This window comes from Amborella trichopoda, chromosome 12 (genome assembly GCF_054954075.1).
Source record: "Amborella trichopoda isolate Santa Cruz 75 chromosome 12, AtrichopodaSantaCruz75HAP2 v2.0, whole genome shotgun sequence".
NCBI classification, from domain to species: Eukaryota; Viridiplantae; Streptophyta; class Magnoliopsida; order Amborellales; family Amborellaceae; genus Amborella; species Amborella trichopoda.
This window is the reverse complement of record NC_142347.1, coordinates 4494212-4510796: the sequence shown is the minus strand read 5'-3', so window position 1 is coordinate 4510796 and position 16585 is coordinate 4494212. Positions and strand designations below refer to the sequence as shown.

General features: G+C 33.7%; 1 protein-coding gene across 1 annotated transcript; it reads right to left on the bottom strand.

Moving 5' to 3' along the window:
* Positions 1 to 15034: 15034 nt before the first annotated feature.
* Positions 15035 to 16127, bottom strand: LOC148779378 (uncharacterized). The gene is made up of 2 exons (XM_088853476.1): positions 15706 to 16127; positions 15035 to 15606 (listed from the first exon to the last, which is right to left on the bottom strand). Exons 1-2 carry the CDS (start codon positions 15745 to 15747, stop codon positions 15214 to 15216), a joined length of 435 nt encoding a protein of 144 aa, XP_088709602.1. The 5' UTR covers positions 15748 to 16127; the 3' UTR covers positions 15035 to 15213.
* Between the last annotated feature and the right edge of the window lie 458 nt (positions 16128 to 16585).

The window sequence follows — 16585 nt, the reverse complement described above, 5'->3', positions numbered from 1 at the left end:
GATCCAAACCCAGATCCAATCAGACCTAGACCTGGACCTCATTGGACCTGGACCTAACCCAAGCAAAAAGAATAATATATATAATATGGAAAAGGCTGAGTTTAGCCCACTAGCTCATATAAACATATGAGCCCAATGGTCCAGATTGAATCTGGGTCGATCTGACTACTATAGATGTCCAACAGTGTTTGAATTTTATTTATTTTTCTACAAATCCAAATCACTTAAAATTTTAGACTTCTGTTTATAAAAACTAGGTGAATCTTTCAAAAAATATCAAAAAAATATTTTACATGAAATAAATTAACCAAAATACCCTCCAAAAGTTTCGAGGCTATTTTGTTCATTGTTTTTTATGAATAATTATTTTTATATTTTTATTAGGTGTGTATTGATGAGAAGTACGCATACCTAAAATTTCAAATGATTTGAAATTGTAGAAAAATAAATAAAATTCAAGTATCACCGGACATCTATGATCTTCAGATCGACCCAGATTCAATTTGGACTATTGGGCTCATTTGTTCATATGAGCTGGTGGACTAATTCCAGCTTTTTCCTATATATATATATATATATATATATATGTGTGTGTGTGTGTGTGTGTGTGTGTGTGTGTGTGTGTATGTGTGTTATCTTAAATATATACATGTAATATTTAAATATTATACCGAAAATATATAGTTATATTTATTTAAGGAATTATCTACAAAAAGATCATTCATCTTTTATAGATAAAGATCACAATTATTCTCACTCATTAGATGTCAAAGTGAATGGCTTGGACTGAGTCACAAAGTAATAATATGTTTTTTTTTTTTTAAACTTTGTGTATATTCAATAACACTCTTATAACCACCTATTTTGAAATTTAAGGGACAATAATGATTGTGACTTCCATGTACAAAAGATAAAAGGGTTTTGTTAGGCTACGCCACTTCGTGGTCTATACCCTTACAGTTCTCAACATTTTTAGACACTTAGATACCTTTATCCTATAGTACAGTAACCTTTTGTTTAGGGGTATTTTAAGTAATTAGCCAAAGGTAAACTAGGAATTTTTAATAGAAACAAAAGTATTTATTAACAATAGTGGACAATAACATCACAGATATATTATATAACATCACCCATTGTTTTTTAACTACTAATACAATGCCACTATTTTTTTATAAAAATATCCATTCTACCATTCTAAATGACAAAAAATGAAAAATTTTGTATTACAATTCAAGGGTATTTAAGTATAAAAAAATGTTGAGGAATTTAAGGTATACACCACATTGTAGCCTAAAAAAACCCTTAAATAGTCTCTTTGTAGGCAACCCCTTTATTTAAATATTATTAAAATATTATATAGTAAATATTATAGATGATGTTTCCAATAGGGCTTAGGATTATAGATGATGTTTCCAATAGGGCCTAAGCTTTATGAATATAAAATAAAGCCTCACCTCAAATCCTTATGAAGAATGCCCTTTCGGCATCAGAAATCTTCATGATGGTTCAAAAATTAACCTCCAACACTAACAATAAAATTTGAAACTCAAAAAATGATTCAGATCTTGTTGATATGTAAACACTTATTTCTAGGGTGAAATGGATGGTCCTAGATGATTTGTTAGCATATATACTATTTTTAAAATTTAAAATCCTATTGTTTTTTGCAAATCACAATGTTCAAGCTAAGATGATCGATTTAAAGTTTCTCAACACTTGATTAGCAATTTTTGATAAGTTATGAGGTGCGGCTTTACTTAATTTGATCGGACTGCAGCCCCATCAAACCATTTTCCAAATATTATTTGTATAATAACACTATTTGAATCGGGGCTGGGTCGCGTCCACATGGATCTAGACCCGAACCCAAATAGTATTCGGATCGGATATTTGGACCCGGAACCAACCCACAGGGTCCAATTATTGGACCCATACTTAGATCTGGGTCGGGTCGAGGTCCAGGTCCGGGTCCATTTCCATCCCTACATATCTTGTATTGAAAAATCTCTTTGGTCTTTAAGATTAGTAGAAATAATCTCTCTCTCTCCCTCTCTCTTAATTTGAACATTGCAATCATATCTAACAGTAGTAAATGGTTTTTAAGTAAAAAGAAACTCTCTCTCCCTCTTAATTTCAACATTGCAATCATCTCTACCTAATAAAGAAATTTTGCAGGCATTGAACCCTATGTCACCCTCGAAGACAAATACATTGGATGGCTCAACTCAACAATCATATAATATATTCCATTTTTTTAATCTTTCAATTTCAACAACAAATGATAACAATAATATGTGAAAAGATTTCAGTGTTTCTATGCTACAACTCCATTTGGGTTTCAAACAGTATGATACCAGCTCATGAACCATCCTATTCCTACAGACATTGAGCTGAAGAATGGCACATCTCGGCCATCTGTTGTTGGCATCAGGTGGTTGAGGAGTTGAAACATACTGTTTGATGCCAAACTTTCAGCATAATAGATTTTCCATAAAAATATATTCATTGTTGCTGCTGCTGCTTGTTGAAATAACCTGCCCTTCAAAGTGCTTGTGGAACATGTTTGGTGGGTGATTGTTGTTTGTTATTTTCCTTCTCAAACAGAGCAGATTTCGCAAATTATGCCGAAACATGCTTCTGATTTTTTGGCGATACGGTGAAGCACTGGATCACTTTCAATGAACCACACACCTTTGCCATTTAGGGCTATGATGTAGGTCTACAAGGTCAAGGAAGATGCTCTGTTCTCCTTCACCTCTTTTGTAGATCCGGAAATTCGGCCACAGAACCCTCCATTGTTGGGCATAATGTTCGTCTTTCACATGCTACAGTTGTTGACATAAGTAGAAGAATATACGAGGTAAATATTTCACCTTTTTGGTGAAATTATACAATAAGATAGTTTGCTAAGAAGAAAACAAGAGTCGCCTGATGTGATTCGGGCAGTTGGGACCTAGTCACCTAGCGTAAAATCGGGTGGTTCGTAGTTCGCCATTGATAAAGAAAAGCCTTGTGGATAGAAATGACGCATTCAATCCTCCAATTGGTCAAAAGACTTAGTCAGAGGTAGTTTCAATCTAAAATTTTGATAACCATCTAAGAATTACTATATGATTATTTTCCAAAAAAAAAAATTTGAAATTTGATTTTTTTAACCTTTAAATCTCACCATCTAAAAAATGGATAGTCTCTGTTCAATTTCGAGATATTATTTATTTCAAGCACATAGAGGGTGCAATTAAGGATTTTTATTTATTTATTTATTGAAATTAATCTATGGGTTGAAGACGCTACATCCCCATAATTTGGAGTTCTAAAATTAATTTTACCTGAGAAAATAAATAAACATTATACTCCCATGAAATGAAATATAATATCCTTTGGCTTACATTAGATGGGTTTTGGTGTTTGTGACCACTTTATAGGAAGGGGACTGCATACACTCGGTTTTTCTTATTTACTTGTTTCTCTTTTAACGGCATTTTATTGATTGTTGAAAAATGATGCTGAAATAATTTTCTTATCAAAATTTAGAAGATGCAGTTTCTAAAAGGTTTAGGTTTTTTTTGAAAACAAAGTAAATCCTCCCCTCAAATGCTCTTTTGGAAAGCACTTTGGGCATCGAAAATCTCTATTATGGCTCTAAAATCAATTTCGATCACCGAGTATGAAAAACTTAACCAATTTAATGGTATAGATCTTGTGGATCCCTGAACATTTATTTTTAATGGATGGTCTAGATAATGTGTTACAATATACACTATTTTTAAGTTGTGAATCTGTTTTTTTTACAACCATAATGATCAAGGTCGAGATGATGGATTTGAGGCTTATCTGATGCCAGAACTACATTTTTTGGAGAGTTTTGATTTGGATTTGGATCTGAAACTCCACAACACCATCATCTCGACCTTGGTCATTATGATTGTGAAAATAAAAAGATTCACGACTAAATATTCCCATTAGGATCTGGATTTGGATATGAAAAATATACATGGGATCCCGAACCAGACTTGATCTAGATCGAAAATATTCAGATCCGAATCCGAATCCAAACAGTATACATGGGATCCAGATTTAGATCCAATCGGATCCAAAAATATATTTTTATATATTCTTTTATATATAATGTAATATAAAATAATACTATATAACATAGGGAAATGTATCTATATGTAAAATAATTGGATCGGATCTGGATCGGATCCGCCTATACATGAATTCGATCTGAATTACTCTTTGGATCTAAATTTTGGATCCGGATTCAACCTATCAGATCCAACTCTTGGTTTTATACCAGGATCCGGGTAAGGTCGTAAATTGTGTTTCATATCCAAAATGGGTGAATTCTCAGCTCTATTTAATATGTCCGAGGGAATAAAATTTACTGTTTTCTCTGATCAAATCTATTGTATCCATGAGAGCCTGAAATTGGGACGTGGTTTACCTAACCAAGCGCTCAACCTGAAAAAAGGCAAAGCAACAACATTCACATCAATACGAAAAAAGTCACAACTTAGAGCTGCACACAGACCGTCCAACTTTTCTTTTCCTAGGATAGATCTAGGAACTCGAATATTTTTTCTTTTAGTTTTTTAAAGTAATAATTCGGTGCTTACAAAGTGGATCCCAAAATTTCAGATAAAAAAAATCCCGTGAAGAAGGATATTTGCCCAACAGAGTTCCAACTTCTAACTATTTTTTCAATTTTCTCTATTTTTTGAATGCTATAGATAGAATATTTCTATAGATAGAATATTTCCTTACCTTCACATCCTCTTCCACTTTAATCTAAACATCTCTTCTTTCTATAATGTCTCTCTCTTAAACCTCTCTCTTGCCGTGAGTTTAAGAGAGAGAGAGAGAAAAAGAGATGTTTAGATAGAAGGGAGAGAAGTTTAGATAAAAAGGACACAAATATAAAGAGGTGTGTTTGGTCAAAAGGGGCTTATTTGAGTTCAAAAGATTAGAAGATACAATAATTTGAAGTCATATGTTGTCAAAAAGATTTTGAAAGCTTGGGTCTCTTGATAAATGGTTTTTTAAAATAAGGTGTATGGGGAAATTTTCTCTTTAATTTTTTATTCCAACTCATAATCATGTATCTTACAATTTTTTTTTTTAAACTAAATAAAAAACAGTGGTAAATTGTAAAGCAATTCCTCTCCAACATATTTTGACAAATTTCCCCTTTCTATTATCCCCTTGCAGTAAGCCAGGCAAAGCAACAAGGGTCCATTGGAATCTCATTTGATGTGATGTGGTATGAACCCATGTCTAATTCCTTAGAGGACATCGCCGCAACTCAAAGAGGTCAAGATTTCCAATTCGGATGGTAATTAACCTGCCCATTTGACAGTTGTATTTTTCTCTTAAATTCTCTTGAAAATGTATACAATGAGACCATTTACTTTCCATACAAGGAGGTCACAATTGTCATTGGCCGTTAGATTTGATATCAGATGGTTGAAGATGTGTCAATGTTTGGGCACAAAGTCTAAAATAAGATTTTTCGGATGTTGCAATACACTTTCATCTATTGGATTTCATAGCGTGATTGGGACCTCCTTGTATAAAAATAAATAGTCTCATATTATAGAGTCCCATTAATTAATAATTTAGAACATAATTTAAATTTTTGAGAAATAATGACTGGTAATTTATCTTTTAACTATTGCTTTAGTTTAAATAAATAAAATAACTCTAAAAGTGTAATAACAAATAAAGAGATAAAGAAACATTGAAATACAAGTGATTGATTAAGCTATCGTCATTTCAAAATCTCATAAGCATGTGGTACGTTGGTGAGTTTGTGCACACACGTGCTTATTTACATATGAGAGAGAGAGAGGGGGGTGTGATGAAAGTATTGTATACCAAAAAAAAAAAGAGATCATGAAAATTTTTTAAACAAGTGATAAAAATGTTTGAATTAAGTGAGCTCCTTGATCCGACTCAAGAGAGTCCGAGTTTGACCGAGAAAGTTTTGATAAGTAAAATTAAGAACTTATTTGAATCCTAGAGACTTGGGCGATTCCAGGGTATTTTGGCCCCAAATCGCTTGGCACCTGATTTGGTCTGGATAGGCTAATATTGGTTAAGCGATTTTCTAAACACTGGCTCAAACCTTTAAAAGCCCATGTCAGGACTCGGGCTTGCCAGGGTCCTAAGCCCGAGTTAGAGGCCGGCCTACAAAAACAGCATGCCACTTCCATATCTCCACAGTTTTACGTTGAATCTCTAGATCTATACGTGCATGTGCATGTGTGTGTGCGTGTGCGTGTACGTGTACGTGCTATGTTGTGCTGATTTTCACTAGAGTGACAACAAATTTCGATGAACAAATTGCAAGTTCATGGACCCTTTGTTTTTCAGGGACTATCCGAGCTCAATGAAAACTCAGGTTGGAAGCCGTTTGCCACAATTCAACAAACCCCAATCTGCTCTGATTAAGGGTTCCATAGACTTTGTGGGCATCAATCACTACGCAACTTATTATGCCCATAAAAACACCTCTAACATTATTGGTGTCCTTCTCAATTATTCCCTATTAGACTTTGGGGCTCTCACCCTACGTAATTCTCATCTATTTGGATTTCAATTGCTTCTTTAAAATTCAATAAATTGGATTAATTTAGCCTGATTTTGGAAATTTTAATTTGGATTTATTTTGGAAATTTTGATTTTGTTTTTCTAAAAAATTTGCCTTAGTTTTTGCAAAATTAAGTGAAATTTGATCAGAGCGTATTTTACGAGGATGTGGTTGTATGAGGCAACACCTGAAATAACCATCTTGAAGATGGATTGAGGATCCAAAACACCTTTTGGTGACTTGTAGATCCATTTATACCCTAACTATGGAAATTAAAACTCCAAAAATTGTGCAAATCTAGTGTGTATGTATAAAGACTTGAAATGGATGGTCCAGATGAAATGGTACAATATAAACTACTTTTTTAAGCTTGAAATCCATTTTTACCAGATCCATGATCATAGAAGTGGAAATGATTCATTTGTAGAGTTTCCAATGATTTCGAAGGTGATTTTTTATGATCTAGAGGTGAACATGATGGATTTCCAGTGCTTTTACCCCTGAATTTTAGGTGTTGTCACAAGCAACCTCAGCCACACCAAAGCCTCATCAAATTTGATGGCTTTATCAATTTCAATTTTTTGTTCCCAAGTTTCCAATAACCCTATATTATGAGTGGGCAGTGCTGCTCATCTTTTGGCATTACTATTGTTGTTTTCCCTTTAAATCTTTCGAACTTCTTATTTTTGGCTTCTATGTGTATCTGTTACTCACTATTTCCTTTGATGCATTTACAGCTTTTAGAAATGGTCAACCCATTAGAGACAAGGAATGATTCCAGCTCAAACCTCGTTACTTCAATGAATATTATTAATACATAAAACAATTCGTATTGTAAAAATATTATATGCTTCCATGGTTGAGGAGAAAAATGTTCATTTGCTCTAGGAGTGAAATCAAAACCCTAGCTGGTACTTTGAAGCAGTGGTTTAAAAAGCAGATTGGTACTCTAGATTGGGCATCCCAAAAACCCATCCAGATTGGTGAATCAACGGTTTGGATCGAGAATCGACCGAATCGATCGGATTCAACAATAAAAAAATCCAAAAAAAATATTCAAAACCATTATAAATGTTGTTTTTTAGGAATCCAATAAGAAATTAAGGTACTACATTATTAACTTTCATTCGTTTTCATTAATATGTGACTAATGAGATATTTTTTCCCTGTATGAACTTATATTAACCATTAAATCACAAAAAAAACAAAATCATAGAATTATCATGGATGCAGTATATAATCATACATGGACTACAATAAAGAATGGATTAAATCGATAAAAAAATGGCCACTAAAATCTTGAATTGGCGGAAACACTAATCCACTAGAAAAACCCCAAACTATTACAACCTAACTAACTATAATATTATATACTGAAATTGAAATTGTTGGTTTACATTTTATAATTATTTTACTATGCAATAATAACAAATCCAAAATATCTTATAATATCATCTAATTTAAAATATATTATTGACAACTGTAAGAAAAAATAGTACATTACATAATTTATAATGCAAAATTAATAAATAAAATATAAGATTTGGATATCAATGTAAAAATTATTAGAATACGTACCAAATTTTCAAAATAACACTTTATTTTTTCAAAAATCTAATATAAAGGTTTCTAGAATAAATTTAGTGGAAGAGATTGTTATGAGAGAGAGAGAGATTTCAAATGGTCTCATTGTATGAACCCTATCTTTAAATTAATATTCCTAAATTTATGTTAAAGACCATCATATTATAAAAATAAAAAATATAATTACAACATTTATTCCAAGGTAAAAAAAAATCTAACAATAGGCATTCATTATAATTAGACTATTTATTTTTGGGTAAAAAAAATTCTAACAGTAGGCATTCTTAGATGAGAGAGAGAAAAAGAGCTAATATGCTCCAAGCCTATATTGTATGGGCGTAGTTGGCATACAGCTGCATTCGTAGCTGTAGAGGTAAGGTGGACCTTCAGATTTTATCATGGTATATAATTTTGATGTAAAATGTTCTTAGGATTATCTCAAAATCTATTTTTATATCTAATTATAAAACTTAAAATTTTAAAAATGATTGAAATCAAGTAGATTTATAAACATATGAAAATCTTGAAAATGGACAGTATAAATAATATATCGTAAACTGCACTATTTCTACGACTTAAAATCTTTTTATTTTTCATGGTCATACATCTCAATGTCGAGATGATCAATCAAAGGGTTTTTCAACATTAAAACTACCTTTTCCGATGGATTTTTGAGGTGCATCTGTAGTTTTGCATTATAAAGTTGCATCCTTAGGGACCGTTAGGGTACCTGAAAATCATTACGTGAAAATAGATTACAAGGAAATATGACATTTCCACTATTTGGATACACTTAATCGTAAGAAAATGAAAAGATATTACGCTAAATTTCCCCAAAAATTAGACCCCAAAAATCAAAAAATCCATTATGCACGGTGATAGGAGAAAATCTATTACGACGAGTAATTTTGGGAAATCTTTGGCGTGCGTTTTTGCCTATTCTATTCTTGATTAAAAAAATCTTCTAAGCCCTCTCTTTATAATATCTTGGTGATCCCTCCCTTTTTAAGCTTGTCCCCTTATCTAAAGGCATCAGCTCTCATATAAAAACAAAAAAAATAAAAATACAAATCAGTAATCAATAATAAATTACACCACACAAATCATAATAAAAGTTTCACACAACATAATGTGATCCCTCCCTTCTAGTTTACTAATCAAACTTCTTCCCATTTTTTAGCTCGTATTCTACAAATTTTGAATTTAGTATCATAAATTTATTTTTTATTTGAAATTACATAAAGAGACATTTGAAAGACTTCTATAAAAAATAAATAAAAATAAGGCTTATCATAATAAAATTATGTTATTCCAGTCATATTGTTCCAATGATTTATCATGTTGAAACCAATGTCATGTTAGAAAACATGTGATTGCATATAAGTGCCAAAGGCACTTAAAATAAGTAGGAAATAGTGTCATGATTGTAAAATGGTACAGGTTATTATTAGAAAATCTTTTTAGAATGGTGACAATGTTATTATTAGAAATCTTTTTGGAATGGTGTGATGATGATTTTAATTCAGTATTTTAGTGGAATTTTGTGACAAAAGAGAAGGAAATGATAATTATGCATTTTAGTGAAATTTTGTGACAAAAAGGAAAGAAATGATAGTTTATAGGCACATGCTAGTAAAATGTTGGTAATGCATTTCCTATATTTCTTCCAGACATAGCCAAACAATAACAATGTATTTCCCAGGTAGCATCTAAATATTACCCAAACAGTAACAATTTATTTACAGGTAATGTATTACGAAATATATTTCCAAGTATCCAAACGGCCCCTTATATAAACTTTTTCTATTGTATTACCTTTACATGTCTGTTTGAGCTTACAATAATTGCAGCTCAAATTGCATCCTTATATAAACTTTTTCCATATTATATTACTTTTACATATCTAATATAAGCTTACAATAATCGCAGCTCAAATGCATTTATTTTTTTTGACAAGCAAAATAAGAAGATGGCGCTGCCCAGGCTCAGGCCAAGTACCTTCAATGTGTAAGAAAGACGTGATAACCAACTACACCACATGCCTACTTGTTGTATTATTCACATGAATAAAAGCCTGAAAGCCTTTATTGTATTGCCTTTGAATCACAATAAGTACCATGCTCAAATCCCACATCAAAAAAATGAAAGAAGTTTGACGTGAATAAAACCTTCCTCAATACTACACACATTGCATGCTTGAAAAGCATGATGAAGCATGAGGCAGTGTGCCCAAGGATACCTGGCGCTAGGGGCTCATGGTTGATGGAGACATATGTCGCCATGTGATTGTTTCCATTTTTATTGAAAATGATAAAAATGCCTATTATTCCCATTTTTATTGAAAATGATAAAAATGCCCTCGACCCGGCCGGATTCCGTTTTATAGCTGGATCTGGAACAGTCCAGCCGATACCCGATCCGAATCAAGACACATGTGGCGATGTGATTGTTCCCATTTTTATTGAAAATGATAAAAATTCCCATTGTTCCCATTTTTATTGAAAATGATAAAAATGCCCTCGACACGGCAGGATTCCGTTTTATAGCTGGATCTTGAACAGTCCAGCCGATACCCGATCTTAATCGCTCGGTTCCAGATCGGATCGGTGTTTTTTTTAACCCCCAAATTTCGGTGTTTTTTTGAACCCCCAAATTTGGTGATATGAGCTGCCTAATTTGGCTACCAACCTAAGAAAAAAAAAGAAAAAAAGAAAAAGAATATACGATACGCGCCTTAAAACCGCATGAAAAGCTTCACATTGAGGACTGCAAACAAATTGTCTAAATGGTCTGATCAAAATGATTAGCACTTAAAAACTGTTTATTTTAATTTTATAACACTAATATGGTTATTTAAAGGAAAGTATATAATGAAATCATTTACCTTTGATATAAGGTGGTCATAGTTAATCTTGACAATTGGATGTGAAATTGGTTGACTGCTTTTGTTTCATTGACCATGTTTAAAGTTCAAAAGAATTTTTTCAAACTGTGTCACACACTCAAGCTATCAGATTTCCCATCATATGGATATAAGTAAGTGTGACCTCCCTATACCAAAAGATAAATGGTCTCATTGTATACAAGAGCCTAAGGTCATTGACCCTAGGAAGCATATGTAAATTCTGCTCCCAAGGGAACAAAATGTACATTTGTTCCCTTGGACCAAGACCTTCATATTATTAGTGCTACTTCAACTCATTCATTCGATGATAATGATGATGGTGATGTTGATAATGGAGCTAACAATGATATTAGAAAAGGGGATGTACTTGATGTCTTAGGGGACACAATTGTTAGTCTGCGTCCGCGATGTACCAAATGTCCATTGGGGTCAATGCAGGTAAAAAATGGCAACTTTAAAGTTGATTATCAAATAGAAGACGTATGTACATCATTTAACTGGAGTAGGAGGTAGAATTCTAAGATACATTAAAGGCTTTCGCCATAAAACTTAAATAAACATTTGAAATATATAGTTTATATGTTTATTAAAGTGTCAAACACGAGTTTATGACATTCATGACGTATCGGCACATGCTCAAAATATTAGATATATGTGTTCCAATTGCATAGCTCCATTCAAATTAACAAGTAGGCCATGAGCACTGGTGTCTTAAAATGCGAAAAGTATACACTTATCTTTAGTACAAGGTGATCACAATTAATGTTGACCAGTAAAATGTGAAATTGGGTGATTACATGTATTGCATTGACTAAGCTCAAAATTCAAAATAATTTTTTTCAAACTTTGTGACACACCTAGGCTTTCAGATTTACAACGGATGGTTATAAGTAATTGTATCCTCCTTGTACCAAAGGTAAATAATTTCATTGTATACAATCCCTTTAAAAAATTTCTTATTTTTTTATCTTGTGTGTTTATAAGGATAGATGATCCAGACAATTCCCTAATTCCCATCAAGGACATGTTGAAGGATGAGAAGAGGATCAAATACCATAATGACTACCTCACAAATTTGCTGGCTTCCATGAGGTACATTGCTTTATTGACTTGTGAAATTCCATTATTTTTCAATTTGAATTGCAAAATTTTGTACTTTTTCCCTTTTAATTTTGGGAGAATCAGGGTTAAATAAAGGTGGCAATGGACCCGACCAGACTCGAGACCCGGTGGGTAGACCTGACCTCCTGTTCCGGTATAAGTCCAAATTTTTCGGGTCCGGGTCCAAAACCTAGACCCAAATACTATTCGGGTTCAAATCTAGCCCGACCCATTACCACTCCTAGGGCTAAAATTTTGGCATATATAAATTTCAAAATTATGCTCGTTATGAGTAACCAATGTGTACTTTGTCGAATTTTCTATTTGTACAACCCATGAAGTCATTGTGTTACATGAGTTGCCTATTGCGAAGAAAATATGGCAATCATTTAAACTTTTAAATTGTATTTTACAATATTAGACCATTTACAAGGCTGTAAGGTCCACCCACTACTTTCTGTAATCTAAAACTTTTAAATTGTTAACATTTAAATCTAATATCCTCCCCCCCCCCCCTCCCCCTCAAATTTAAATCTCATAATCCATGGCTTTTGTTGCCCCCCTTCCTAATTTGGAAAGGTAGATTGTGCGTCAGGGGACGCACTTCTACAGTAGCCTCCCCTTAGCCATGTAACATCCATCATGGAGACGGATGCTGGAAAATGGTAGCTCCAAAAAGTTTGAAATCAATAGTGTTAAAATTATGTTAAAAAAATTATTTTTTGTGTTTTTAATTTTCTTTTTTTTAAGTTACTACTTGTCATTGTTGAGATTATATATTCCTCAAAATTTTGAATCTAAAATCTGTATCTAAAATGGATTTTAGAGGGAGGACTCATTAAAAAAGGTGACTCCGTTGACTCATAGAAACCTTGTCCTCTTAATTTTGGAAAAAGTTCATATAATTGCGATGCTCTAAAGAATCAAATTAGGGTAATCTCAAAAATTTCACTAGAAGAGGTTGTTTTGATGCTCAAATATTCTCAAATTGATCATCTTGACCTCAAGATGTACAGACATGAGAAAAAAAATGATTTCATGTTTTAGAATTAGTGTATCTTGTAATGCATTTTTTTACCGTCAATTTTCAAGTTTTCATAGATATGCTCAATCTATATTATTTTTTAAGCTTAAAATTTTATAATTAAAGATAAAAATATGTTTTAAAGCTATCACAAAGATTTCCAGTTTTGAAAACACATTTATCGATACTATTTAAAGGTGCACATTACTTTCATTGTTTAGAGTTTCGGCTCTATAGAATCCACACTTTAATTTTTGCGTAGAACATGAAAAATGTTTTCCAAATTTGGTACAAAATACTTTGAAATTCCATAAGCTTCCAAACTTTGGCAATTCCAATTTTACGAGGATGGATGCATTATAAAGGGATATTTTGTGTGGTCTCTCTTGGACAATTGGGAATGGGCGGCCAGATTTACTTTGAGATTCGGCCTCTACGTCATAGATTATAATGATAAGCTCAAGCGATATCTAAAGGACTATATTCAATGGTTCAAAAACTTCTTAAAATGATAATGCAATTATGTTTGTCTCAAAAAGGCATATAATAAAACTGTTTACTTTTTGGTACAAAACGGTTATAATCGCCTGTAACACTCGCATACGAAATCATGCAACTGAGGGTGCACTATTGACTCGTGCTCAAAATCCGAGGAAGTAGTCCTCAAATTTGAGGGTGCACTATTGACTCGTGCTCAAAATTCGATAAAATAGTCCTTAAATTTTCTGTCGACAAATAACACAATCTAGCGATCCAAATTCACGCTACAAGACTCGTGACTTTTGCGATATGAAAAGTATAAGTCACATCATACAATATCTTTTTTTGTATTATTATTTCGATGTATCTCATCATTATTTTTGTATTTTTATTTCAATGTTTTTAAAGATCCATTGTCTTTTGACCAATCCGAGTTTCTATATATTGAATTTTATCCAAAAGATTAATGGTTAATAAGAATAAGAAAAATTGTAGGTACCTTCAATTTAGACTTTTTAAACAATCTCTCCCCTACCAACTTTTTTATCGCAACTTTTACCCCAAAACATACTTTTTTGACAAATACCCCACAGTCAAAACTCATATTTATTTGGATGAAGATACCCTTATCCGTACAAACTCGCGTCACATCCCCTTAGGATGCGTAATGACCAAAGCTTAAGTGTCGGGTCGCAGTAAAAAATTGTCGGACCGTTACAATAAAACCACTGCCGTACCCCAATGCACAGCTACCGGACCGCATGAAAAATATGTTGGACCGATGTAAAAGAGTGCTGGACAGATATCACCTTGTGCCAGACCGAGCTAAAATCACAATCGGACCCATTGAATATTTGTCAAATCGAAGGCACCTTGTGCCTAACCACGTGCACACTATACCAGCAAAGAATACAATGCTGGACTGGCAGTTGGAAGTGCCAGACCGACAGTTGGAAGTATTGAACCGACTGCACCTCATGTTGGGAATGTGACACGAGCTTGTACGGATAAGGGTTATTTGGTCTAAATAAATGACTTTTTAATTGGAGGGTATTTGTAAAAAAAAAATATTTTGAAATAAAAGTTACGAAATAAAATTGGTTGGGAGGGAAGTTGTCTAGAAAGTCCAAAGTAGGGGTATCTGTAATTTTCCCATAAGAATATCCATATCCTAAATATTTGTGAAACCCCTTCGACGTCTTTTAAAACTCGAAACAGTTAGGTGAGTTGTCAGGTTCAATTTTTTCTGTTTTTTTTGAGAAAACTACAACTGTTGTATACTCTACACCGCATCCTCCAACAAGCCACTAGGCCCTATAGGTTCTCCACTGTACAAAAAGAACTCTATACTTGAGGATACTTAAAATATCCGAGATGCCTTTATGAATACATCAACACATATTTCTCCGTCCTTTCATAAGTCTTCAACAATCCTTGTGCGTTGCTCCCTGCCCTTCCTTGCCTGAGTAGCAACATCAGCTGCAGGATCATGCTTCCTCCTGTTAGTGGTAGCGGCTGCCCATTCCTTCAAGGTACATGCATCATGGGCAGTATGTTGGCCATGCTATCTGTTGTCGGTTGCATTTTCTTCGTTGAGCTCTTGTTGGAAGCTGAGAGCGCTGCTTCTTTTCCCGAGAGGATAATGTCGTCAGATGAGGAAGACTTGAACTCCTCATCACGCCCCAAGTCCACCACCGGCACAGATGTGCTAGGGGTATGAACTGCTGCCGTGTCGGCACCTTCTTCATTAGTATCATGGGAAGGGCCTTGAGTGACTTGGTGGTCATGCCTATTCAAAGTGACACCACCTCCCCCTAATGCATCCCTTCCATCCGTGACCCCAGTGCCAAATATGGTCTCTAAGACCTTGAAGTATAAAGGTAAAGTCTTGCCGTTGTATCTTTTTACAAAACTATTCTCCTGTAAATAAAACATATGCATGTATTCAATTTGTGGGAACATTGTACTGAAACTTGCATAACCACATAGAAATAGACAACGAAAGGGTTTTCAACTCACCACTGTATACTGAGCCCATAGGACTGGTTCAGCAGTCTCCATATTTTTCCCATAATCAAACCCAAAACCAGATTGTGATAAAGTTTTACTTCCATGAACTTGGTCCTAAATTTCTTGTATTTATTCTTCAATCGTTCTAAGTCATAGGAATTTCCAATTGCCCCTTTCATGAATTGTATCATTCGGAGTCATGCACCTTTTTTTAGGCCCCTACCTTTCTTGACCTCTTTCAACAAGATATCAATAAATTGATTCTCCTCTGCAACGTTCTACTGTGCAAATTGTCTGGTTTCGCCTTTTCGTGATTTGCTCCCCATGACAGTATTTTTACTGGCCGTTGACGATTGGTTATCCATTCCTTCGGAGACAAATAGTGCATTTATATATTTACTAAATCGTATGAAGTGATAACACCACCTATGCACGAGGCATATGGACAATTGACCATTCATATATAAATTTGTTACAATATATCTACATTGATAACCGTTCATAGTACCATGTTAACGATTTTGTTTACAATGCAAACAAGAGAGATCTTGATAGGAAGATCCCTCAGATCCGTACAACAAAATGATTTTAAAAAAGTGATAGAGAGTAAGGAAAATCAAATTCTGATTTGAGGCTAGATCTACTCAGAAATGAGTAGATCCGCTCTCAGATCAATGGCATAGCCAGCATCAATCCAAAAAGCACGAAAGAATAAAATAAATATAAAATCCTAGATCTAACAAAATAACTAAAAAATAAAGGAAAAAGCATAAGAAAAATGCTTGGCCAGGCCAGTTGGCCCGGCAAACCCGAGGCTTCAAGGCCTCGCCAGTATCAGGACCGGCTGAGTTTATGCCGTACGTCCTTTTTTGTCTCTCTTCAAGTTTTG

Excerpts from the sequence above, each read along its gene's own strand:
- LOC148779378 (XM_088853476.1), bottom strand. The coding sequence starts at position 15,747 with ATGGAGACTGCTGAACCAGTCCTATGGGCTCAGTATACAGTG. Across the intron at positions 15,607-15,705 it reads TATGGGCTCAGTATACAGTG|GAGAATAGTTTTGTAAAAAG; the intron begins GTGAGTTGAAAA and ends TTTTATTTACAG.